Here is a 25,507-nt window from a genome sequence, read left to right as displayed (position 1 = left end):
CACAACCAACCCTCCCTCCAGGAGATCTCTTCTGTTAATGGCCTTTAATTATTAATTATCTTCTGTCCATGGCCAGTGAGTGTCCCTGCATGGCTGATCAAATTCCACCATCCCAGGGGGAGATGCCCCGCCCAGGGGAGGAGCCAAGCATTCCCACCTGGATACAATCTGAGGTTTGGAACAGCACAGCAGCCTTTGCCCACTGCATTCCCAGAGGAGCAGCTTTCTCCTGCCCTGCATTCCCAGAGGGAGAGCAGGCCCATCTCCAGCAGCCCTGGAGCTCCAGAGGAAAACTCCCCCCTTGTGCAGGATCCCTGCTCCAGCAGAATCACAGCTGGCACTGCAGGAGGGCTGAGCCCCCCTGGGATGGGACTGTGCCACCACCCTGAGCCCCCTTGGGATGGGACTGTGCCACCACCCTGAGCCCCCCTGGGATGGGACTGTGCCACCACCCTGAGCCCCCCTGGGATGGGACTGTGCCACCACCCTGAGCCCCCCTGGGATGGGACTGTGCCACCACCCTGAGCCACCCTGGGATGGGACTGTGCCACCATCCTGAGCCCCCCTGGGATGGGACTGTGCCACCACCCTGACACACAGGGGGACAGGGCCTGTCTGACTCTGGCAGGGTTGGGGGTTTTTTGTTTGTACTATTGCATTTGTATTTTTATTTTCCTAGTAAAGAACTGTTATTCCTATCCTCACATCTTTGCCTAAGAGCCCTTTAATTACAAAATTATAATAATTCAGAGGGAGGGGGTTTACATTTTCCATTTCAAGGGAGGCTCCTGCCTTCCTCATAGACACCTGTCTTTCAAACCAAGACAGATGGTCTCTGGAAAGAACTAGTCCACTGCTCAGGAGCATCCAAAAAAAGCCAAAATGCTGTGAGGAATCACCAGCAAAGGAAGAGAGAGCACCACGATGCTGCAGCACAAATCCACCACACCCTGGGAGCAGTTTTAGTCTCCCCAGCTCAGAAGGCAGGTAAAAGAGCTGGGAAAGCTTGGGGAAGGATGGAAGAACTGGAATGGCTTCTGTAGGAGGAGCTATTTAAGCCAGGTTGCCTATGACAGGTCCTGCTGTAAGAAATTGGAGTGTAGCAGATGGCACCAACCTCAGCTGGAGATGGGCTCAGGTTGGGCAGGGGAAGGGTGTTGCTCTCAGGACACACACTTCCCCTGCAGAGTCCCCTGGTTTTGGGGATGTAAGGAGTTTCTGTGAGTCTAAAAGGGTGTTGAATGAGTTAATCAATGACCGGGTGCTGGTGGCTTCCAAAGTGACCCGCTTCATAAAACCCCTGAGCAGCAAAAGAGCCTGCAAGAGCCCCCAGGTGAAATCTCTCAGTTTTCATGTTTTCCTTGTTCCTACAGCTCTCCCCGGGTTTTTGGGCAGAGTTCAAGGCGGGGTACTTGCCTCAGGGGATTTGCAACAATGCAGACATTGTCACGCTCTCCTGGCACAGGAAATCAAAGAGACCTTCCCTTGTGAGGACGGATGTGATGAGCAAGTGATTTCTGCTTTACATCCTCATTCAAGCTGAGCACCTGATGATGAAGCCCAGAGTTCAGAGACTGAGGGATGGAAAAATTCAACTCCCCCAAACCATTCTCTTTCACAACACCTGTGCCACCAGGTTTCTGAGTAAAAGAACTACTTACAGGCTGCCTCAGGATCCAACCACAGAGCAATATTGGCAGGATAAAAGCCAAGTCAGCCAAAATGCTGAATAAGCAAAGAAACCTGTGCCACTTGCAACGTGTTCTCAGCTTCTTTTGCCAGCAGAAAAGGGTCCTGGGCTTGTGGGTGATTCACTTTGTGTCACTTGGCTCCACCTCAGAGGTGAGGGTTTCGAAATTACTCACAGTCCCGTGCTACCGGAGCAGATCGTGTGATGCTACTCAAGTTTTGCACTCTTTGAACCCAAAGAGGTTCTGAGCAGGTGACTTCAAAACAAGACCTCCACGCTCTTTCCCCCCCCCCCCCCCCCCCCAGTTTGAGGCAGGTTTCATTCCAGTGAGTCCTTGTTTCAGACTGGGTGGCTGGTATCGACTGAGACTCAGCAAAACAATCTTAGTTCTTCACTGGGAAGGGACAAGTGGGCTTTAATTATGGATGACACTGAGCTCTTAACCATTACCCAGGCATCACAAATTCATTTCCAAAATCCCAGAGCCTGTCTTTTCTAATCCAACTCACACAAGGAAGGATGAGGCTTTGGTGCAGACTGCCTTTGGTCCTGGGCATGGTCTGGCAGAGATGGAACAAGGTGGAGTGAGAGGGCTCAAACACCTAAAAAGTACAACCCTCTTTTGACTCCATAGATGCTTTTTCCTCCCCTCCCTCAATTTCTTCCTCAAGGAAACTAAAATCTGACACAGAAGAACAAAAGAGAAAAACCCCAAAGCCTTGCTTAAGCCATGTATCCAAAACTCTTGTAAATGGAAAGTTTGGAAGCCAGAGAAAATTGTTTGTTGTGCCAGATAGGGTTAATTTCAAAGTCCTGAAGTGTATTCCTTTGCCCTTCTCTCATCAAAAAGCTGCACAGATGTGTTTTTAAAGGTGTAAAGAGCTGCCCAAGAAGATGGAGGGATCAGGAGATGTTGTTGTGAGGGCTGTGGTGCCTCAGCCTGGCTGGGGTGCAGCTGTAGGGGAAAATACCCACCTTGATCAGTGTAGGTGGATTTAGGAGGTGACTGCAATTGTGAATTCTCCCTCAGTCTGTGCTTTCTGCTGAGTGGAGGCTTGGCTTATTTTCCCCCACTTCTCAACTACATGGCCACCTTTGTTTTAGCCGTGAAGCCTCCCTGGCCAAACGAATATTTTTATTAATGCTCATCAGCAAAAATATAAACAGATACTGAGTTAGAACCACAGGCTCAGCTCTGATTGTTTGACCTTTAGTTTCTACTGACAACAGCAAAGTAAACAATTTCTGTGGGGACTCAGTGCTGATTTCTGCCACAAATAAGTAAGACCATGAGATGAACACAGTGAGCTTTAAGTTATTAAACAGAGACCTGAAGCCATCGAAACTGGGAGCTGCCCTGGAAGAATTGGTACCTATGGAGCAATGTGTATCCCTGGCAAAATGCTGCTGTTTGCTCTTCTTGCAGGCAGGAACAGGTTGGATTAGGATGGATCTGCCCAGTGGTGTGACTTTGAGCTGAAGTGGGCTTGAGGAGGTGTCTGCCCTCCTGACCAGCACTCAGGGTGGGTTTTCAGAGCCAGCAGCTCCATTGAGGAGCGTGAATGGGCAGGGAAGTTCCTGTGCACAGTTCTGGTGTTCCAAGAAAAGGAGGATGTGGAACTGTTGGAGCAGGTCCAGAGAAGGCACCAAGATGCTGAGGGGACTGGAGCACCTTCCCTGTGGAGCCAGGCTGGGAGAGCTGGGGCTGTGAGAAGGGTGTGGGGAGACCTCACAGCTCCTTCCAGGGTCTGAAGGGACACAGGGAACCTGGAGAGGGACCCTGCAGCAGGAACTGAAGTGCCAGGACACAGGGAATGGCTTCCCACTGCCAGAGGGCAGGGCTGGATGGGATATTGGGAATTAGGAATTGTTCCCTGGCAGGGTGGGCAGGCCCTGGCACAGGGTGCCCAGAGCAGCTGTTGCTGCCTCTGGATCCCTGGCAGTGCCCAAGGCCAGTTTGGAATTTGGGGCTGGGAGCAGCCTGGGACAGTGGGAGGTGTCCCTGCCCATGGCAGGGGTGACACTGGATGGTCTTTAAGCTCCCTTCCAACCCAAACCATTCTCTTCATCTGTAATTTTGTGATCCAAGCAGAGCAGGGAAGTAAAAACCCCAGATCCCACTGCCAAATAGGAAAACACTGAAACCTCAAACACAGACGAACCTGCAGAGAAAGTAAAAGGCACAAAGCCCTGTTTTTAGCATAGCTCCTGCCCTCGGCGAAGAGCAAGAGGCAGGTGGAACGCTGCTGAGGCTGTGTGGGGATGGCAGGCCCAGCAGGCAGCCCAAGGCCTGCTGTAGCCGCAGGGTTATGGCCGCCTCACGAGCCGCGCTGACCTTTCAGGAGCTCCCATCCCTCCCCCACAGCCCGGGACAGCTGTAAACATCCCCATCATAAAGACACGATTGTGAGATCCCATGTATTTACCATTCGGGCCCGGCCTGGCACGGCCCTGGGTTGCCCGAGGGGCTGGGCGGGCAGGGCCTGTCCCGGCCCTCCTGCCACGGCCCGGCCGGCAGCCATGGCGTGCCACAAAAGCCTCTGGGCTCTCCCTGAGCCCCTCCTGGCGCCAGCATCCCTGGGACAGCTCCTGCCAGATGAAAACAACAGCCCAATTCCCTCCTGGCCTCTCACCAGCTCTTCCCATCCCTGCTGCTCCCCCGGGTGCAGGGGCTGAGGGTGGGGAGGAGGGCAGGAAGTTGCTGACGCGGGTGGTTGGATTTGGGTTTGAACGCCATCCAGAAAGGAGCACCAAATGTTAGTAAACAGATCAGGAAGCGTTTCCGTGTTTGGCAGTAACTCCGCTTTTCCACAGCAGCCATCGTCTCCAGTGGTTTTCCCACCAGGGAAAATGATCCCACTTGGTTGCTTTGCTCAAACTGGAGCAGCTGAGCTCCTGGAGCCCCTTCAGGTCCTGCCCTTCAAAGGCAGGTCTCTGGGCAGGTGCTGCAGCAGAGGGCTCTGATTTGGGCAGGTGTTGTATTTGTGGGGTGCCCCGTGGCAGGCAGGAATGATGAATCTGACTCCACGTTCTCAGAAGGATCATTTATTATTTTATGATACTGTATTATATTAAAGAATGCTATACTAAACTATACTAAAGAATACAGGAAGGATACAGACAGAAGGCTAAAAAGATAACAATGAAAACTCGTGACTCTCTCTCCAGAATCCCGACACATCTTGGCCCCAGTTGGCCAAAAAGTCAAAACAACTCACCAGAAACCATTGAAACAATCACCTGTGGGTAAGCAATCTCCAAACACATTCCACGTGTGAGCACAACACAGGAGAAGCAAATGAGGTAGGAATTTGTTTTCCTTTTCTCTGAGGCTTCTCAGCTTCCCAGGAGAAAATCCTGGGTGAAGGGATTTTTCCAGAAAATGTGAATGCCACAGGCATGGGTCTGATCCTTGCAGAGCACAGGGTGCACGCTCCTGGGGATTACAGGATCCTGCAGCCATGTCCAGCATCTCCACCACGATCCAGGCTGAAAAGGAAAGGATCAGGATGCTTGGCCTACATTGCTTTGGAAAGGAAGATTAGGAAGCAGTTTCCTGGTTGTATGGTGAAGAGGGAATTACTGAGTTCCGTGAGCTCCTCGGGGCAGGAACAAAAGGCCTGTCAAGTCCTGCTGCTTCAAGCTGTAGTCTGTCCCGTTAGGAGAAAGACACAGGAACTAATCAAGCCCTGCACGAAATCCTGGCTTTACCATTCCTCAGCATCCTGGGATGAACCCAAGCTGCCCCTCTTGCAACATGTGAGGGAAATAAAACAGTCTCCGATTCCGGAGGACTGAACTGCCCCAAATCTGTGTTTCTGTGCTCTTCACCGTGACTTCCACTCAACAAGTTCGAATTTAGGGGCTTGGATAAAAAGCCTGTGGTCAGTGGCTGGTTTTGGAGAGAAGACCTCGTTTTTGGGCACAGCACCTCCCACTGCAGGGGTAGAGGGATGTTGATATGTGATGGAGGTGCCACCAGCATGAAGAAGAGGAGCTGAGAGGATGAGGGTCAAAAGTAAGGCATGTAAGGGGAAAATCATTTCAAATGAGACAATCCTGACCCACAGCCAACAGCAACCCTAAATGCAAAAGAGGAAAAAGCAACAGAATTTGTCTTTTTTCATGAGATGGTGTGAGAAACCATCTGATCTAACACCTCGTGTGACCAAATCACTGTGACTGCATGAATCATCCCACACAGACACCTGGTGATGCTAAAGGTGACATTGTGACACCCACAGCTTGCCACTTATTTTGCCACTGGTGGTTTTCACTGATGCCATCAGTGCTGCCTGCAATAACTAACAAATGGCATGTCCTTTTGAGAACCAGGGTCTCCAGGGAGATGCCACCACACCTTGTGCTCTCACCATTTCAGTCTCCTTCCTACACCCTTGTCCTGCTTTTTCGGGTTTACCAAGATAAGGGGCCTGTCTCACTCCAGCCCATGCCATGAGCAGGGACGCCTTCCACTATCCCAGGCTGCTCCAAGTCCTGTCCTTGGAAACTTCCAGGGATCCAGGGGCAGCCACAGCTTCTCTGGGCACCCTGTGCCAGGGTCTGCCCACCCTCGCTGCCCATCCTGGGCATCTCTCAGCCCCAGCAGCAGGGATAACAAAGGGAACAGGAAAAGTGAAGCCTGCAGGACCAGCTTTGCCATAGAGTGAGGGAGCTGGGAAAGGGGCTCAGCCTGGAGCAAAGGAGCCTCAGGGGGGACCTTGTGGCTCTGCACAACTCCCTGCCAGGAGGGGACAGCCGGGGGGGTCGGGCTGTGCTGCCAGGGAACAGGGACAGGACAAGGGGAAAGGGCCCCAGGCTGGGCCAGGGGAGGCTCAGCTTGGACAGCAGCAGGAATTTCTGCATGGAAAGGGTGCTCAGGCCTTGGCAGGGGCTGCCCAGGGAGCTTTGGAGGTGTCCCAGGAAGGGCTAGAGGTGGCACTCAGTGCTCTGGGCTGGGCACAATGTGGGCACTGAGACTCCAGGAGCTGGGAGGGCTTTTCCAAGCTCAGAGATTCTGGCATTCTCTAAACACCAACCAAAAGCACCCCGAGGGAATTGCTGGCGCAGCCTCCCAGCCCAGCTGGCAAGTTGATGCTGGATTTCAGGGCCTTTGCTGGCCATGGGCTGGAGCTCAGTCGCGTGCTCAGCTCCTGCAGGGCTCATCTCCAGCTCTCCTCGCCTGGGGAAAGCGCCGAACGTGCCGGGGCGTTCTGACGAGCTTTCCAAATGGTTCCTAGCCCTCTGCTCCCAGGCCAGGCCTGCATGGAGCAAACAGAGCTGTGCCGAGGCGTGGATGGAGCTCGGAATCCTTCCCTAGCCGTGGCCAACTGGGAATAAGAGTTACTTCTTTATAGCAGATGTGTAGCTCAAAGTTCACCATAAGGGCACTCACATCGAGAGCACAGCGTGTATTGTTCTGCAAGAAGGCTCAGCTCAGCCCTTCAAAAGACTCTGGAACAACTAATTTCATTATTCAAAGAATAAAGTGAGGCAGAGGGAGCCAAAATTAACCCTCTGGCTGCTCCCTGGAAGCAGGGATTTCTTTAGCACCCTGTGCTTGCAGAGGCAGGCAAAAAATCTGCCTCACAGTGTCCCAGCTCTGTTTTTCTCACTAGTTTAGGAGTTGGATGTCTTATTCCTCTCAAAATGACTACCTGGACCCAGGCCAGGCTGAGCACCCCCACATGAAGCTCTCTGAGTGTACACTGCATCAGCAAATATGGCCTGGGATTTTCATCTCCACTTATGACCTCCAGGGAAAATCAGAAGCAAAAAATATATATATATATTTAAATATCCATACAAAAAAAGATCATTCTCTTACTGGCCAAATTAAAAGATAATACTTGCAGACAAGAAGGAGAGAAAAAGACAAGTTCCACAAAAAAAAAATTCACCTATTTTCAGGCAGATTTGAGCAAAGAAAAATACACTCCTTCAAATTATGTCCCCTTCTTGGCCCAGGATTGCTTGACCGTGTGGCTGGGGCATGAACTCTTCCTGAAATTCTCCCTGCCTGACCAAATTTCTCTCCCTGGAGCTGAGCTGCTCACTCAGCATCAATCCTACCTGTGAGTAAAGTTCTAAGGGAAAAGCCCAGAACCCCTAAAGGAAATCCACCCAGAGCAGGAGGTTGATAAAGGGTCAGTCAAGGACCATGTGCAGATGGGTCCCTTTCATTTGCTGCTTCACTTCCCACTTCCAGCACACAGAGCAGGGGGTGGAATTGAGAGGAGCTCTGGAGAAACAGCCAGGAACCACCTCCAGCCACGTCTGGGGCAGAAACCCAGGTTTCTCCCCAAACCAGAGCTGCTCAAAAATCCTTTGGCGAGTCCCTTGGCGAGGGCCAGGGACCGGCTGGGGCTGTGATGTGTAACAGGGATTATTTACACTTGCTCCCGTCCTGCTGTGCCCGCAGCTTGCATTCCCAAGCTGGCCTCCAGGACTGCCTTTTAAATCAAAGGAAAGTGGGATTTGCACTACCCAGGTGCGCTGAGGGAGGCAGCAAACCCCAAATGACCGGGATGAGGGGTGCTGATGATCTGATTTGGACCAGACTCGCTCCAGCTCTCCCTGTCCAGAGCAACACCCGCGCACAGCCCGTGGCTATTGCAGCATCACATCTGGGAGCAGCTCGAGAACAAAAATCCCTTTGTCCCGGCGTGTTCCCGAGGCTCCATCCCTCCCGCGCCGGGGAATGTGTAAATGGTTTGCTGCAAACGGGAACGGTGGCCGTGCCTGGCTAAATTCGAGGTGCTGAGCCGGGATTTTCTGCGCCGGAGAAGGAGGCAAAGTGTGGGAAATGGATTTACAGGAAATTTTAAAAACTTAACAGAAGGCTCATATAGTGTGTATTTGTATGTAAACTTTGAGATAAGAAATGCTGACTTAGAAATGCTATAGAATTAGACAGATATTGTTAAGAGAGGAATAGAACTAGAAACAAGTTTTAAAAGGCAGTTTTCTAAATAAGAGTAGATACCTTAGAGAAACAGAATTATGAAAGATACATTGTGGTAAGACTTACGAGGGGTAATTTTAAGTGATTCGTTTTAAGGTATTTACAGCACAGTGTAGCTGAAGCTGATAGGCTAAGAAACACCTATAGTGGATTGGAATAGTGTGAATTATAGCATCTCATCAGATGTTATAAGACTAAAAGTAGAATAAAAGTTTAATAGAATAATAGAATAAAGAATAAAAGAATAAACGCCTCTCAGTTACCCCATCTCTGGGTCAGAAAAGAACATAATCCCACAGCAAAGGAGAGTGGCCGATCCCCTCCTCTCCCACCAGCTCATCCCCTTTCCCTGCGCTCCGGCTCGGGAACCAGCTGCCGGGACAGAGGCTGACCTATATTCAGCTCTGACTGCCCACCACATTTTTTTTTTTAAAACCATTTTTTCCCAAATCTAGTCTGAAAAAGGACAAACCCTTGCCCGGGGCGCTCGCATCCCTGCAGCGCCCGCAGGGAGCCCTCGGTGCGCGCCTCGCTGCGCAGCCCGCGGCACGGGGGAGATGCGAGCGGCTGATAGCGCTGGGAAAGGAAGGATGTCGGGCCCGGCACAGGTGAGGGAGGAGGTGCCGTGGGCTGGGCTGCAGCCCTGTGCACGGCAGATAATGTCACGCTGAGCTGCGGTTGACCGCAGCGGCCCCGTGACCGGCCCGGCGGTCGGGCAGGGGCACAGCGGAACGGGCTCGTTTTCCCACAGCACGGCTGGTGTGGGGCTGGGTGAGAGCCCTCGGTGCTAAAAAACCTTCCCCAGGTGCTCGGGGATGAGGGTGACAGACACACGCACCCGTGGGGTGAAAATTGGGAAAGGACCAGAAGCCTTTCCAAGGGTCTCCAGGGGTTTCATATCACAGCCTCCGAGATGACAGCAACTTGCCCTGCACCCCCTTTACCCAACATGAAATTTCTCCACTAGCACTGGCTCAACCCATGCAAGCTCTGGGCACTAAAAACCTTTCCCCAGGTGTTCAGGGGTGAGAGCGTGTCCTGGTTCAGGGCAAATTTTGGAGAGCAGAAACAGAAGAAGATGATTGGGGATAAAAGCATCAAACAGTCAACCTAGGACATTGTGACAGCCACACACGCCTGGCTGGGTTTTTCCATGGGATGAAAATTGGGAAAGGACCAGAAGCCTTCCCAAGGGTCTCCAGGGGTTTCATCACCACAACCTCCAAGATGAAAGTCACGTGTTCTGCACCCCCTTTACCCAACATGAAATTTCTCCACTGGGGTTGAGCCCTGGGCACTAAAAACCCTTCCCCAGATGTTCAGGGATGAGGGTGACTGTCACTCTAGGACACAAAACAACATGACAGGGACTCACTGCTCTTTCCAAGGTAAAAAGGGAACCTTTATTTTTCTGACTCCAACATTTATAGATTTCCAAAAGTGACAGTGGATTGGAGGGTGAAAGTGTCTCCTCTCCAATGACAATGGACAAACCAAGAGTCCATCAAATTTCTCCTCCTCCATGAAAGAATGCAAAACAATAAGTTATTTACAGAAAGTGTGTGAGAAAGTTCATTACAAGAGTGTAAGAATAAGAAGGCTTAGAAAATCTTAAAAAATCAGGGTGACAGGTGACAGCCACACACACCTGGCTGGGTTTTTCTGTGGGATGAAAACTAGGAAAGGACCAGAAGCCTTTCCAAGGGTCTCCAGGGGCTCCATCACCACAACCTCTAAGATGACAGCCACGTGCTCTGCACCTCATTTACCCAACATGAAATTTCTCCCCTGAGGTTGAGCCATTTTGGGGATTTTTGAATGAGTTAGAGATGGGACTCCTGAATTGGTTTTGATGATGTAGTTTATTTTTTTTTTTAATCTTTTACATAGGTAGGAAGGGTGAGTTTGGTTCACATCTTTATTGTATGGTTTAGAAGATCACAAGACCCCTAGTTACAAGACTTTTTAAGGACTTATTGACTAAGAAAACAAGGATATCTTTGTTTTTTACTTAATCTTTAAATATTTTGTCTTATAGACTCATGTTACTGTGTAAGTTTTCTTAGCCAATCATGGTGTGACACATAAATTTACAGCACTGCATTCTAAACTTCTTGCTTACCCTTGTAACTACTTCCATTTTTATATCTTTAAAACTCTAAACTTTCTTCTTTTTACCTTAATGTGTCTCTGCTTTAAGCTATAAATCCACATTCTCCCTTCTAGCACCTAAGTTTGGAAGCCTTTTCTGAGGTCTCAGATCAAATCCTGGGTTTAATTCCAAGCCTGGCCTTACATGCCCAAAGCTCTGAGAGCTCCTTGCATTTGGGACTCCAGCAAGCCATAACTCTCCCCCTGCTTCAGTTTATTTACCTCCAGGGGAGAAATTTTGCTTGGATCTTCTTGAAAATGAAGCCAGTCACTCTCCCTCCTCCTCCTCAGCAAAGGGACTGCCCTGTGTCCCATGGAGGTGCCCCCTGAGAGTGGGAATGAATCCCAAATCCCAAGGAGGGTGACAGGGAGGAGCTGCAGTGATCAGGGCACAGCAGCAGCAGAAGGCTCTGGGATTTCAGGGCTCCAGCTCTGCCACACAAAGCGGCTTAGGGACAGCACAGCTGAGCCAGGGGATGGATTAGAGGCAAAACCGGCTCTGGCTCCAGGAAAATCTCTGCACAGGGGCTCAGGGTGCTCAGAGAGAGCCCTGGTCCTCCCCAGGGAGCAGCTGGGCTGCTGGGTCCAGCACAGCCTCCTAATGGCATGTCACAGCCCCCCTGTGCCCTGTCACCGTCCCCCTGGAGCTGGTCACTCTGGAATCTGCAGCCCAGCAAACGCTGCCCTGGCCCAGGCAGCCACAGGTGCCAGGCTGGGGATGGTGACCCAGACACAGTCAGGGTGGCACAGGGTCAAGTTCCTCTTCCTTGCACCGTCTCAAGGAGGAAACTCCTCTGGCAGTGTCACACCCCAGGCTGGTGACACTGCAGCAGCAGAGACCTCTGCTTTGAGTCTGGGGCTGCACCAGCACAAGGCTGCCCCTCCACCAAGAGGAAATGTGGTCACAGGGGTGCTTTCAGCTGGGCAGCACCTCCCACCTGCAGCTGACTTTTAAAAATAATTAAAAAAAAAAAAAAACCTCAATGCAAAAACCCCCAAGTCTCCAAAACTAAATTAATCTCTTAAATTATTTTCATATGCTTGTGTAAAACCACAGCCCAGGTCTCTGGAGACAGAAGAGACTTGTCTGGTTGATTTCCTGGGATTTTCCCTGCATGGATGTGACTTTTGATGGCAGATCCATGCATTGCAGCTCTGTTCCCATATTCCCTGATTCCAGAGAAAGAGCAGTGGCTGCACAGGGTGCCACGGGCCAGCCCTGCCATGGGATGTTCCCTGGGTGGAAGTCACCACAGCTGGGAGCTGGAGGGCTTTGAGAACCCATGGGCCTGGCTTTCCTTGTGATGAGGAAGACAAGAACACCGTGGTCTGGGAGCTGGGAGGCTCCAGTCCCACTTCAGGCTGTGCTTGTGGCACAGATGAGAGCAGACACAGCCATCCCCATTGTCTGGGAGCAAGGAGAGAGCTGCTGGGATGGAGGGATCTGCCAGTTAATCAAAAATCAGGGAAAACCCCAGGAAATCAAGCAGACAAGTCTCTTCTGTTGCCACCCTTCTGGACACAGTGGGCTCTTTGAAACATCACCCTGTGAGAGAATTCCACATCTCCCTACTCCCAGCATTCCTGCTGCCCAGAGGAACACATCCAACAACTTTTCCTCTCCACCTTAAAAAAAAACCCAGGCAGGTTTTACCTAAATCATCTTAACCTGGAGGGATGCTGCAGAACTGGTGACCTGGCATGATATTTTCAGCAGGAATTTCTTCATGGAAAGGGTGCTCAGGCCTTGGCAGGGGCTGCCCAGGGAGCTTTGCAGTGCCCATCCCTGGAGGTGTCCCAGGAAGGGCTGGAGGTGGCACTCAGTGCTCTGGGCTGGGGACAAGGTGGGCACTGGGCACAGCTGGGACTCCGTGGGCTGGCAGGGATTTTCCAGCCTCAGGGACCCTGGGATCTGAGGAAGGACCAATTTGAGACTCAGCAGGATTTGAAAAAGCTCCAAACTGAAAATCTCCTGACTCAAAAACCATCTCTGAATCCTTGATTTGGGTACTTGGAGGCGTCAGGGTGATCAAAGCTGAGAGATTGCTGAAAGGAGGAGTCAGAGACATCTGCACTGGTCTCTCACTGCTGGTGTCAGAGGCTGCTGCTGATACAAAGCCCCTGAAAGAGCATCACAGCTCTTGAGAGAACAATCATTGAGCCAAAGAACGCCTCACATCCAGTTTTCTGCCTACTTTTAAAATTAATCAGTCTTAAATTCTTAGTGTCACTTAAAATACTCCACAAGAACTGGCCAAAGGCAGCAGTAAATCACAGTGGTCAGCTGGTGTGATACAGGACGTCAGATTTGGGTGAAATACAGGGGTAAAATAAGAAAACCAGAGGCTGAATTGTACTCCTCTAATGGTTTAAATCCTGTCTGCTCTATTTTGTTATTTTCAGTGCTATGGTAGAGGGGTACTAGACTTGTGACACGTGGTTGAAGAGGAAGGGCAAGTTAAAATGCAATTTAGAATAAATAAATTATTTCTTGCTTAATTTCTGAGGAATTTCTGAACCCATCCCCTGCCATGGCAGGGACACTTCCCACTGTCCCAGGCTGCTCCAAGCCTTGTCCAACCTGGCCTTGGGCACTGCCAGGGATCCAGGGGCAGCCACAGCTGCTCTGGGCACCCTGTGCCAGGGCCTGCCCACCCTGCCAGGGAACAATTCCTTCCCAATATCCCATCCCTCCCTGCCCTCTGGCAGTGGGAAGCCATTCCCAGGCACTAGGACAAGGAGAAAATAAGGAGCTTCCAAGGAATAAACTCTGCAGCTTCATGGATTTTTGTGCTGCTTCAAGTCAGGCTCCTCTCCTTGACATAATTTTCATGGGCTGTAAAAGTATCAGGAGACCTGGCAAGAGTGCTGGAGCTCTGTGCCTCTGCCTACAGCCAGGGAAAGTCTTATTTTAATCAAAGTAACCACTCTGAGCACAGATCCTGGAAAACTCAATTTAATTCCATCCCAATAATTATTCCAGGGCTCTGATACATCTTCCTTTATTTGTTTGGTTTTTTTTTTTTTTGCAAGACGATGTTCATGTTAAACTCAAATTTGATCCATCACAGCAAAATTCATAACAAATCTAGAGGAAGTTGAGCAGCCTGAGTTTGAAATTGCTGTAGATGAGGCTTCACAGCCTCTGCAAGGCTCATGGCAGACTCTATGCAGCCATCAAAGTTGGAACGAGTGAATCCATCACCCCCACAGATCAGGAGAGGCTGAGTGTGAAGAATCATCTGTCCTGGACAATTGGGCACAGCTCTGGTAACCTGAGAATGACAAACATAAAGGCAATGGGAAGAGAAGGTATTTCATTTACCTGAATTTCACACCAGAAAGATCTGAGTTCCTGAGAAGCACATCACAGAAGCCCAGGGTGGTTTGGGTTGAGAGGGACCTTAAAAATCATCTCTGCCATGGGCAGGGACACCTTCCACCATCCCAGGCTGCTCCAAGCCCTGTCCATCCAGACCTCCCACTCCAAAAGGTAAATCCAAACATTGACTATCAAAGTACCACAGTAAAATACTTACTTCTGGGAAGAGTAAAACGTGATTGTGTGAGGAAATTTAGAAACTTTACAGCCTGTTCTGTTTTATTCTCAGCAGATGTGGCATGTCTGACCCTGGTGTAGAGATCTAAAAAGGTGTGAGGGTGATCTCACATCAGCAAAGTGGGGTTTGCAAAATCCCAGCACAGGGAAGGGAACCTCCTGTCCCTGGATCACAAAATTCCAGGGTCCCTGAGGCTGGAAAATGCCTGCCAGCTGTGCCCAGTGGCCACCTTGTCCCCAGCCCAGAGCACTGAGTGCCACCTCCAGCCCTTCCTGGGACACCTCCAGGGATGGGCACTGCAAAGCTCCCTGGGCAGCCCCTGCCAAGGCCTGAGCACCCTTTCCATGCAGAAATTCCTGCTGCTGTCCAACCTACTAAAGTTGATACTCCTACAATTTTCTTTTGATCATTCCATGGATTTCCACCCAGTAAACCATTGCTGTATCCCCTCGTGGGCCTGTCAGCTTCCAAGGAATCTTGCTAAACCCAGGGGATTTTTCCACTGGTTCAGATGTACCCTCAGCTGGCCACTGCTGAGACATTCTCTGCCACTGCCATGTGTGGATGAGATGCAAAGCACCCACATTTAAGCTGCTGGCTGCATTTTCTGCTACTGGGTGTTACCATCTTTTCAAAGGAGGAAACTAGCTGAAATAACCAATTGTAACCCCCCACTCTTTATCCAGCTTAACAGAGGAGTCTATCCAGGTATGGCAAATCCAGACAGAGCTTCTCCCTCAGAGCAGTTTTCAGTCAGTACTTAATTTATTCCTGAATTTTTCTCACAGATCGAGCTGAGTACAAACAACACAGAAAGACTTGGCAGAAAAATTCTTTTTTGAGTGTCCTTTCTTCTTGGCTACCCAGTGTTTATTTGATGCTGGTTGTACCAAACAGCTCCTACCCCTCCTGGTATTTGGTCAAAGATCTTGGAGGTGTTTTCCAGCCTCAGTAATTCCATACAGAGTGACTGTGCCAAAGACACAGGGTGGGTTGGGAAGCTGCTGGGTCTGAATGCTAATGGTGCCTTCACCATAATTAGAGCAAGGGGGATCCAGAGCTGCAGCTGTGCTGCTAAGTAGTGTCAGTAGAATTTTGGAAGTCCTAATCCCTCATCTGCCATGGATAATTGTAATGTCTGCATTTTAATCCCAGGATTGTGTTTGGCCATGTGAAGGATGTTACAGCCGGATTTAATTAACGAGTAGGATAAATCCCAACTAAAAGAGGCAGGGGAAACAGGCACCCATCTTATCAGCTCCCTTGGCCTCTGTGGCAACAGCTTATTATAATTGAAAGTAAAGAGAGCTTTAGGAGAAAGAGGGAGCTCTGCCCCAGATATTTCATTTAGGCAGTGATTATTTTATAGGGTGGCTTTAGAGATCTCTTTATTGAGATAATGGGTCTGACCTACACGGACTTATCTGCAACCTAAGACATATTGACATTCATCCACCAAATTACAGGCTGGTGATAATTCCTCCTGTGGCACCAGCAGCTGCTGCACTCAGAGCTCTGGCTGGCAGCAGCAACAGAAGCAGGAGCTGGATGGGGTTTGGGAACCCTTTCCAGAGCTGGATCTGTTGTATTTGCAGGGACTGCCCTGAGGAAGGCAGGAATGATGCATTTGATTTTAGGTTGTTAGAAGGTTAATTTATTACTTTATTATACTAGATTATATTTAAGAATATTATATTATACTAAAGAATATTATATTATACTATACTAAAGAATACAGAAAAGATATTTACTGAATGTTAAAAAAGATAATAATGAAAACTCTTTCCAATTCTAGTGTGAGTTGTTTTAACTCATTAGCCAATTACAGCCAACCTGTGTCTTGTGACTCTTTCCAGAGTCCAGACACAGGTTGGCTGTAATTGGCTAATGAGTTAAAACAACTCACACTAGAATTTAATTGGGTAATTACTTTTGGGTAAACAATTTTTAAATACATTCTACATGAGCAAAACACAGGAGAAGAAAATGAGATAAGACTTGTTTTCATTTTCTTCGAGGCTTCTTAGCTTCCCAGGAGAAAAATCCTGGGCAAAGGGATTTTTCCAGAAAATGTGAATGCCACATGGATCCAGCTCTTCCCCCACTCCCACCCACAGCTCTCATGAGCACCAGCAGCTCTCAGCAGGTAAGGCAGGAGAAAAGTCAGATGTCACAACCAGGGAACCTTAGCAGTGACACCTGTTTGTCCAAAAAAAAATCCCTGAACTGATAAAGGGGAACTTAGAGAACACACCCCGATTTTGATAGGTTTTATTTAAGTATTAATACCCGTGCTGAGGTTGTTTTTGCAATCCACCAATACTTTACTTGCAGAAAAATAAACTTTGTGCTAACGAGACCAGGTTCCCAAATTGGATGCAGATCAAGGGGTATGAGCAGACTCCACAACAGCCATCCACAGCAACTTCAAAAAAGGAAAAATTTTTAGGGGACTGCTTTAAAAGTAAATATTTTGCATCAACCTCCACGTTCAAATTCACCAATGTAAATTAACTTGAGAGGCTTTGGATAAACATGGAGATACACTCCAATACTTTAGGAAATCACCAACAATTTCCTTGGATTTTTAAAAGAAGACTGCAAAATATACACATTTTGCTATTATTACCCTTAGGTAGTTTACTTTAAAATACTTTTCACATAACATTCTGTTAAATTGAGCTGGGCCAAATCAAATAATAACAATCAGTACGTCTGTACTTCTGCTCTTCTGTGGCAGGGTGGGAATTTTGCTAATGATACCACATACTTTTGGATGCAGAGAGATGAATTGAGTCATGATTTTTAAATGCCAGTGAAAATCCCACCGAATTACGTGGGATTTACTTCTTTCCTGTACCCTGCTCCTACCCCTGCCTACCAGGAGAGCTGCATAACTCACTGCTGAGCCAGGCCCACGATGTTAAAAAATGGCTAAAAATGACCTGGCTTTGCTGGCCAGCCCTGGATGCTGCTCATGGCTGCCTGGAGGAATTTGTTATGGATATTGAGCAACCATCCCCTCTCCTCTTGCTCCCCGAGGATGGAGAATGCAGCCCCAGCAGGTCCTCCCAGCCGAGTACCTGGGAGTATCTCCATCTCTGGCACTTGATGCTGCTTGGTTGAGGCAGGGAGGGCATGATCCTCTGCAGGTGGCTGAGAATGATCTGCTGCACCTCTGCAGGGTCTGAGTCCAGGTGCTCGCTGCCAAAGGTCACAGTGGTGTGCACCACGACTGAGGGCCCAACTTCAGGAGACTCTGGAAGCAAGAAAGGAAGAGGAGAGGTGCTTTTGAAGCATGGCTCATTCATACCTGCCTTCCCCACACGCTGACAATTGTGCCTCTGGCCTGGGAGTCAGCAAGAACAAAAATATCTGTGGTACCACTCTTGTTCTTCCAGGTGGGATAAAAGCACAAGGAATAACAACACAAGTCAGGGAGGACAATCTCTGCAACAGCCTGGTCTTGGACACTTCCAGGGATCCACAGCTTCTCTGGGCAACCTGTGCCAGGGACTCACTGTAAAAAAATTGGGGGTTTTATTTGATCTAAATTGACACCCCCTCAGTTTAAAACCATCACCCTTGGTCCCATCAGAAAAATTTGTTCTCATCTTATGAAATCATAGCTCAGGTGCTGACGTTGATCCCAGCAGACTTGGAAAGGGCCAGGCTTTGCAACATTTGGGGCTGGCTGCAGGTGACTCCTGTCCCCTTGGCATGCTGGCTTGCCACCTTACAGACGTGGCCTGACAGCCAGCAGGCAGAGAATTTGCCTGGATTAGGGGACTTTTGGGTGCCCCAATGAGCAGGATGGAGCAAGGACACAACGTGGGTCATGCTGCATTTCAGCTGAGCTGGCTGTTCAATCAAGTGATTCCCTCTCACTCCCTCACCCAGCAATCCCTCTCCTGGGTAGATCTTTGTTTGGACTAGCACATTCTTAAAAGAAGATTTTAGTTTCAGCAAATGAGCAAATGAGTGTTTTCTGACCCAGGAATCCACAAAGAAAGAGGTGGTTGAACACTTGCTGACCCATTCTGGCTGTTAGGCACCAAGCTTGATAAACTCCTTATCTCTGCTCTGCCACTGAAGAAACCTCCAGCTCCTCAAGCCAGAGATCCCCTCTGGCAAGGTGACACATTCCAGCTTTCCAAAACCATTGCTGGAGTGCTCAGGGGTCATCCAAGGGTCCCAACCTGGTCTCCAGCAGAAAACTGTCCATGGATGTGATAGGCACACATATCCTACAAATGAGTGATCTCCTCATTTCAGGGGAACAGCATCGAGTATTTTTCTCACATTGCTGCCCAAAACCTGGAGCCATAATGGATCCCAATAAAAACCAAGATGATTTCTGGCCCTCAGGGGTTTGTAAGCTTCCTGGGGAGATGTGTTTTGCCATCTGAACCCCATTCTGGTCCTGGGTAGCAGGAGGGGAAGGGTTTTTGCCACACCAAACAAACCCTGGAAGAAGGGAATGCTGCTGGGGCAGCGTGGAGGGCAGCAGAGAAGCTGGACACCTCCGGACAGGCTGGAACTGCATCCCTGCTCCCTGGGTGCCAAAAGAGAAGTCAATGTGCAGGCCTCATAAACCCTACCTAAAAATTTAAAAAGAGCAGTGATCTACTTTATTACACCTAGAAAGAAAGAGAGGTGGAGGGTCACTTTCAAAATGCCACGCTGCTGTTTGGGAGGATGGCCAGCGAGCTTCCCCGGTTATCCTCAGAAATCCCCATGGTTCCTAAGGTCCCATATTCTCCCTGGAATAAAATCTGAGAAGGCACATTTGGGAGGAGTCATGGAAAGAATGGCACTAACTTTTTCATGTTCAGAAACCCAGCATTTCATTAGCCTTACCAACAGTTTCTGATTATTTTTCTAAAAGGCAGGAAGGGCTGGCAGAGGGTTACAACACAACTGGCTGCGTAATGAGCAAAAACTTAAATAGCTCTTTAACTCTTTCATCTTCCTAAAAATTCTTATTTCAGGAAGGAAAGGAACCTCGGTTCCAAAACTGAAGAGGATACTCAGGAATTACACAATGCTTAAAAACCTGCAAGGCAGATCTTCCCTTTAAATTACATAACCCCACAATCCTGGAGCAAAAGAAAGGAACCACTTTCCCCTTTGATGTGTCATCTATCTTTAGTCCTCCTGGAATGCAGAGAGATGCAAAGACTGCAGTATTCCAGAAATAATTGATGCTGGAGAATTCCCACTGTCCCCCCCGACCTGGTATAAATATGGATGGGGTGTTTGAGGCAGCCAATCCCACAAAGTGTTTAATATTCATTCCCCACACGGGGAATTCAGCACACGCTTCTGGTGGGCTCTCCCTTACGTAACATCACCTCTGCAGGCAGGGATGGGATTCTGCCCACAGCAGCTGGATCCTCAGCTGCTGGAAAAAGCCTTCCCTCCTGGAGGCTCCTGATTACACCAGGAACTGGTGGCATCAGGGAAATTGCTGTCTCAAACCCACCCTGCTGTGTGATGACAACAACGAGGCCGGTTTGGGTTTCACTGGTGCAACGCCCACGAGTTGGATGTCTCTGCTTTACTGAGTCGAGGCAGGGACTGCCACATCTCAGACAAGTGACAAGGACAGTCTGGGCTTCCAACAGCCTTTGCCTGCTGGCCTTTGAGGGCTGGACTACCTGCTTCAGGGAGATGTTATACGAGTCCCTCAGCAGAAAGCTCACGGGACCACAGAATCATAAAATGGATTGAGGATCATCCAGCTCCAAGCCTCCTGCAGGGGACAACTACCAGCTATAGGTCTTTTCTCTGGATCTCCACTGTTCAAGGCTGTTCATGAAAAAGCTGCTATCTGAGGTGGCAGTGAGGGTGGGGTAAGCCTCCATTTATTGTGGATACATCAGCTGAAGAAACAACTGGAGAAAGTGATGGCTTTTTGGGAATAATGACTGCCCTGGAAGATCTCAGCTGCCTCACCCAGCAGTTCTGCTTTCTCTGAATGTTTACTTTTTGGTTGTCACCATCCTCTTCTTCAGATGAGTCCAAATAATCAAGGCTGAAGAACAAGAGTGGGAAGATGATGAGTGGAGTGGAGTTAAAAGGGACAGCGAGGTGCTCCAGTGCCTCCCACTGAAATCTTCTGCAGGGCAGAGGAAGCACAGGAAGAAAAATGCAGATGCAAAATACTTGCATATGTGCTAAAACAAGCATAAAGGAACTTTTTATTCATGTGTTTTGGTGGCAGGACTTCACATGTAAATAAATTTCACACTCAACCTCCCTTGCCTGTGCTGTCTAAAGCCTGTCTCCTAGGAAGAGACACACACACAATTTGTTCTTCTGGGAAAAATTTGCTCATGTAAACAGAACTCCCACAATTCAAGGGAAATTCTCAGTGAGAAAGGTATGTGTCCACACTGATGTTCTGGTACTTTCTACGTATTTGTTAACAATATGCCCCAAATAATGTGCTTTGTTCTTGGTTCAGCTGCATCTGGAGACAGCAAAGCTGTTTGATAATTCCATCACAGTTCCATATTTGCTGTTCTTGGTGCTGGGGCTTTGAGACCACATGTGCAGAGAGGTGGGGAAAGCATGGGTGAATTCCTCCTTGACACTGGTAAGGATAATATCAGTAGGTCCTATTAACTATCAGTGTTTTTCATTGAACACAACAAAGGCAACAGAATCTCAGATGCAAGAAAATCTCCAGCTGAACGCTGTCAGTAACAAGGAGACAATGCCAGGAAAAAAGATCACCCTCTATTTGGCTTTCCTTAGGCTCTTTTTTCACATATTCACCTAAGCCCCTGCTGGAGAAAGCACATCAGGGAGGCTGCATCCTTATTTTGGCCAGTCCAGCCATTCTTCTCTTTTGTCAGATCAACAGGCTAAATTCTTAGGGCAAACAACAGACTTGTGCTGGCACAGAGGGATGGAGAATCTCTCCTACAAGGAAGGAGAGCTGGGAGTGTTCACCTGGAGAAGGGAAAGCTCTGGAGAGATCTTAGAGCCCCTTCCAGTGCCTAAAAGGGGCTCCAGGAGAGCTGGAGAGGGACTTGGGACAAGGGATGGAGGGACAGGACACAGGGAATGGCCTCCCACTGCCAGAGGGCAGGGATGGATGGGATATTGGGCAGGAATTGCTCCCTGTGAGAGTGGGCAGGCCCTGGCACAGGGTGCCCAGAGCAGCTGGGGCTGCCCCTGGATCCCTGGCAGTGTCCAAGACCAGGCTGGACAGGTGGAAGGTGTCCCTGCCAACGGCAGGGGGTGGAACTTTGGGTCCTTAAGGTCCCTCACAAGCCAAACCACGCTGGATTCTGTGACTCTAACTGGTCTGCAAGTGTTCCTTCTTGAGCTATTCTATGCCACCCCACTCCTGGCAGGTGGAACACATTTAATAAATAAAAGACATGCTTCCTCAGCTGCCATCCTCCAGAAAGACAGGAGAAGGGTCTGTCTTGGGGGATATTCTCCAAGCCCTACAAAGCACGTGCAGCCATTTCAGGGGCTCTTCCTGATGACAAGAAGCAGCCTGGCTGACTCTGAAGTGGGCTGAGCAGCTCCAATTCCCCAAGTCATTCTTGCTTCCAAGCCTTAAGGAAAGAGCAGGAGCTGCAGAGTAAAGGGTGACGGGAGACAAACCGGCGAGTGCAGGGATCAGTGTTTAAACAAAGGAGCCCCAGCTCTTTCTTGGAACAGCAACATTTTGATGGCTCCAATCCCCTGACACTGGTCTGATGAAGGCAGTAACATAAACCATGTGCTGGGGGCTGATTTTCTGAGGGCTGGCCTGCTCTCATTTTTTTTGTGTGCTTCATTACAGACCGAACGCGACACGAAACGCCATCCGCCGCGGCCGGGAGTTCAACACTGGAGAGAAACCCTCGCTCTGTTCACAACAGCAACACTCAATTAAAGAGCATTTCTCATGCTCTGCACCCTCCTCTGTGGCTGTGTTTGAGGGGAATAATGGGAGCACTGACCTATATTGCGCTTCTTGTTATCGATGGAGATGAAGCGCACGCAGGGATTGTCGGCGACGTAGCGAGCAGCCCAGGGGACACCAATCCCTGTGCCAGCCTCATAAAACAGTCCCAGGGCGTAGCGGGATGAGTAGCTCACAGATTCCAGTTGCTGCTTTTGACTTTCATTAATTACTGTGAAAAGAGGGGGGGGGAAAAAAAAAAAATAAATAAAGGGAAAAGGAAATCGGACAATCCCTCTCCGCTCAGAACATTAAATATGGGAATGCTGTGGTTAAGCTGATTATTCCTTCCTGAAAATGACCAGACTGCTAAAACTAAGAATTTAATATTAAGCCTAGTGCTTTGTAGTATTTTTTTTTTTTTTTTTAATCTGGGACACCTCTTCATGAAGTTTCAATGGTGTATTATGTGGAGTGTGTCCTTCACACACCACCCGCCCCCAGCTGCTGGGGGTTCCTCTCCCAGCTCTCCCTCCTAACTTGAAACCTCAATGATTTTGGTGACTTTTTGTTTCAAATCCCGTCTCAAAGGGTGAATAAATAGCAATAAAATGCTTGGGTTGCCTCAAGGACATCGAGTAAATGGTCATGAGGCTCGACAAGCACCAAAATGAGTTCACATATCAACAAAATGAACCCAGAGCCTCTTGAACCTCTGGGGAGAAGAGCCCTGTGACTTCTGTGCTGCAATTCAAATGAATGAAGAAAACCACGCTTCAGCCTACAAAAGGATCATAGTGGAGTTCAGCTCCTTCAGCTGAAGGAATTTTAAAGCGGTTTAGAAAATTTCAGAGCAAGTATGAATCCTAATTCCTCCCTATGATTAACTCTTCTATCTTCTAATTACAGCAAGATCTGCTTTTTGGCTGCAGTTTCGTGATCTTCATAAAAAGCTGCACAAAGTAGCATTAGCCCCACGGTGAGCATTCAAATACTGTTTAATTTCATGCCACAGGGAAATCCACCAGCTTGGCTAATTGTGGAGTTCAGTCCCATGTCTCCCTTCCTGTGACTGGAGGGATGTCCAAGGCTTCTGTGAGCTGGAGCAGCACAGGCAGAGACAACAGCTCAGCTGGTGTTGCATGGAGAAAGGAACAGCCTGGGTGCCAAAGGCCCAGAGCAGCCTGGCACGCCCCTGGCAGGGCTCTGGATTCCATCCCAAATTTCTGTGCTCTTCAAAGGCTGACCCAGGCTCTGGCAGGACTGTCTCCTGCAGGCTGTCACCTCCATCCTCTGCCACAGCTTCCCTGCAGCTCTTGCAGCCCTCAGGACAGGGATGTGGGATCCACATTCAGGGGGATGGATTTCATGGCTTGGAGGGGAAGGCAGGGATTGAGCAGGGCTGTGGGGCAGGCTGGAGGGCTGCCCTGGAGGGAAGGATGCCAGCAGGAGAGGACCTCACACATCCCTCCCTGCTGGAAGTGTTCCCTGGCCTGAGTTCCCGTGAGCTTAACGTGGTGCCAGCACCCAGGAGCATCCCAGGGCTCTCCTCCAAGCAGCAGCAGAGATTTCCCTGGGGCTTGTCCCAGCTCCTGGCAGACCACAGGAGCCCAGCCAGGGCACAGAGCTGCTGCTGAACACATGAAGCCCAGCCCAGGGGACAGATCCCCCTGTCCCCTCTCAGGTAGGAGCTGTGCCCAGCTGTGCTCCCAGATGTCCATCAGCACCTTCTTAGTGCCACCACCAACAACCACACTGCATTGCACATCCTTGCTGTGCTCCAAAAGAGCAGGAAAGTCCCATAAACAAGCAAATGTGAAGTTGTAACATCCCATCTAGAGCACTCCCCTTTGTCCAGGTTGCTCTGGCTACTCCTTTTCCCTTGGGGAAAGGAACATAAACAAGACCTAATCCAAATTCCCCACGATGGAGCTGAGCTTCCCTGCTCCTCAGGGTGGGAATCAGCCCATGGAGTCCCAGCAGTGCCCAGTGACCACCTTGTCCCCAGCCCAGGCCACTGAGTGCCACCTCCAGCCCTTCCTGGGACACCTCCAAAGCTCCCTGGGCAGCCCCTGCCAAGGCCTGAGCATCCCTTTCTGTGCAAAAAGGTTCCTCCAGACCCAGCCCTGCCCTGTCCCAGGCTAAGCCAGAGCTGGGAGGGCACGTGCAGGCTGGAAGCAGGAGGGCCCTGGAGCCCTGGCCAGGCTCAGGGCAGCTGTCCCAGGTCACTGGGGCCACGTCAGGGCATCCCTGGGGACGGGGATCCCCCAGCACCCCATCCCAGGGCTGCTCCCCTGGGGCTGGCAGGGGTTTTCTGTGCCCCAGCTGCACCTCTGGTCTCTTTCTGAGCAGCCCATAAACCAGAACTGACTAAAACCCATCATCCCCAACAGTCAGATTTACAGCCCAAAATTCGAAAGTGCAATTAATTCAATTGCTGATGTGTGTTTGCCAACTAATTTCCTTCACTACTGCTTAGGTCCTTCAAAAAAAAAAAAGTCTGTGGTTCACTGGGTTCTAAGCAGCTGCACATGGAGGAAGTTTTTATAGCTTGAGAAGACAGGCAAGAAAGTGACGTCAAATTTGAAATCCAGCAACAAAAAAAAGCTGAGCTATGTGCAAAAACAAAGCTAAGAGTTGTAGGATTGAGGTTTTTTCCCCTGCTCCATCCATTATGCATTTCAGCAAGGCCAACAAGTTGATCTAAGGACATGGAGAGAACCTTCATTTTGAATTTCCATACTTTCATTGGTTCAAATGAAAACCAGACTGTTGTTTTAAGGCTGGGTATGAAACCACAAAATAACTATTAATTTTTCCCCTTCCAACAAAAACGGTTAAGATGATTTTAATAACATTTTGGAAAAAAAAAAAAACAACAACAAAACAAGCCAAGCTTTCAGAACACAGAATTGCCCAGCATACAGCCATAGTGATATTTTTAAAGCAATGCATGAAGACATGAAAATCTTGTATTTTCCACTGCAAGACTCAGCTCCAGCTGCACTGTGAGCACCACTGAAGTGAGTGTCCTCTGGAGATTTCATCACATCAAAGCAAGGGCCATGTATACTTTATTTGCTGTTTCTGCAGACACTGACAGCAGAGTGGATTACTTATCTGTAACACTCAATAAATACAGCCAGGGCCTTTCATCTGCCGTTCCAGGGCTTTAATGTCACCTCTCTGCCTCACTGGTGTTGTGGGAAGGAGAGGACCCAGAGATGCCATCA

General features: G+C 49.3%; 1 protein-coding gene across 5 annotated transcripts in view; it reads right to left on the bottom strand.

The window, feature by feature from the left end:
- Positions 1-10,034: 10,034 nt before the first annotated feature.
- Positions 10,035-25,507, bottom strand: part of RNLS (renalase, FAD dependent amine oxidase) — a 54,288-nt gene continuing 38,815 nt past the window's right edge. For 2 of the 5 annotated variants that reach the window (XM_059851063.1, XM_059851065.1), the window contains 3 exons: positions 22,333-22,506; positions 17,449-17,624; positions 10,035-14,080 (listed from right to left, as the gene is read on the bottom strand). In XM_059851063.1, coding sequence (XP_059707046.1) covers positions 13,883-14,080; positions 17,449-17,624; positions 22,333-22,506 — 548 coding nt within the window. In that variant the 3' untranslated portion in view covers positions 10,035-13,882. Of the gene's footprint in view, positions 14,081-16,665; positions 16,791-17,448; positions 17,625-22,332; positions 22,507-25,507 lie in introns of those variants that run through there. The other 3 variants (XM_059851064.1, XM_059851067.1, XM_059851066.1) reach the window with 3 other exon arrangements.

Source organism: Haemorhous mexicanus, chromosome 7 (genome assembly GCF_027477595.1).
Source record: "Haemorhous mexicanus isolate bHaeMex1 chromosome 7, bHaeMex1.pri, whole genome shotgun sequence".
Lineage (NCBI taxonomy): Eukaryota > Metazoa > Chordata > Aves > Passeriformes > Fringillidae > Haemorhous > Haemorhous mexicanus.
This window is presented reverse-complemented; position numbering and strand designations above follow the sequence as displayed.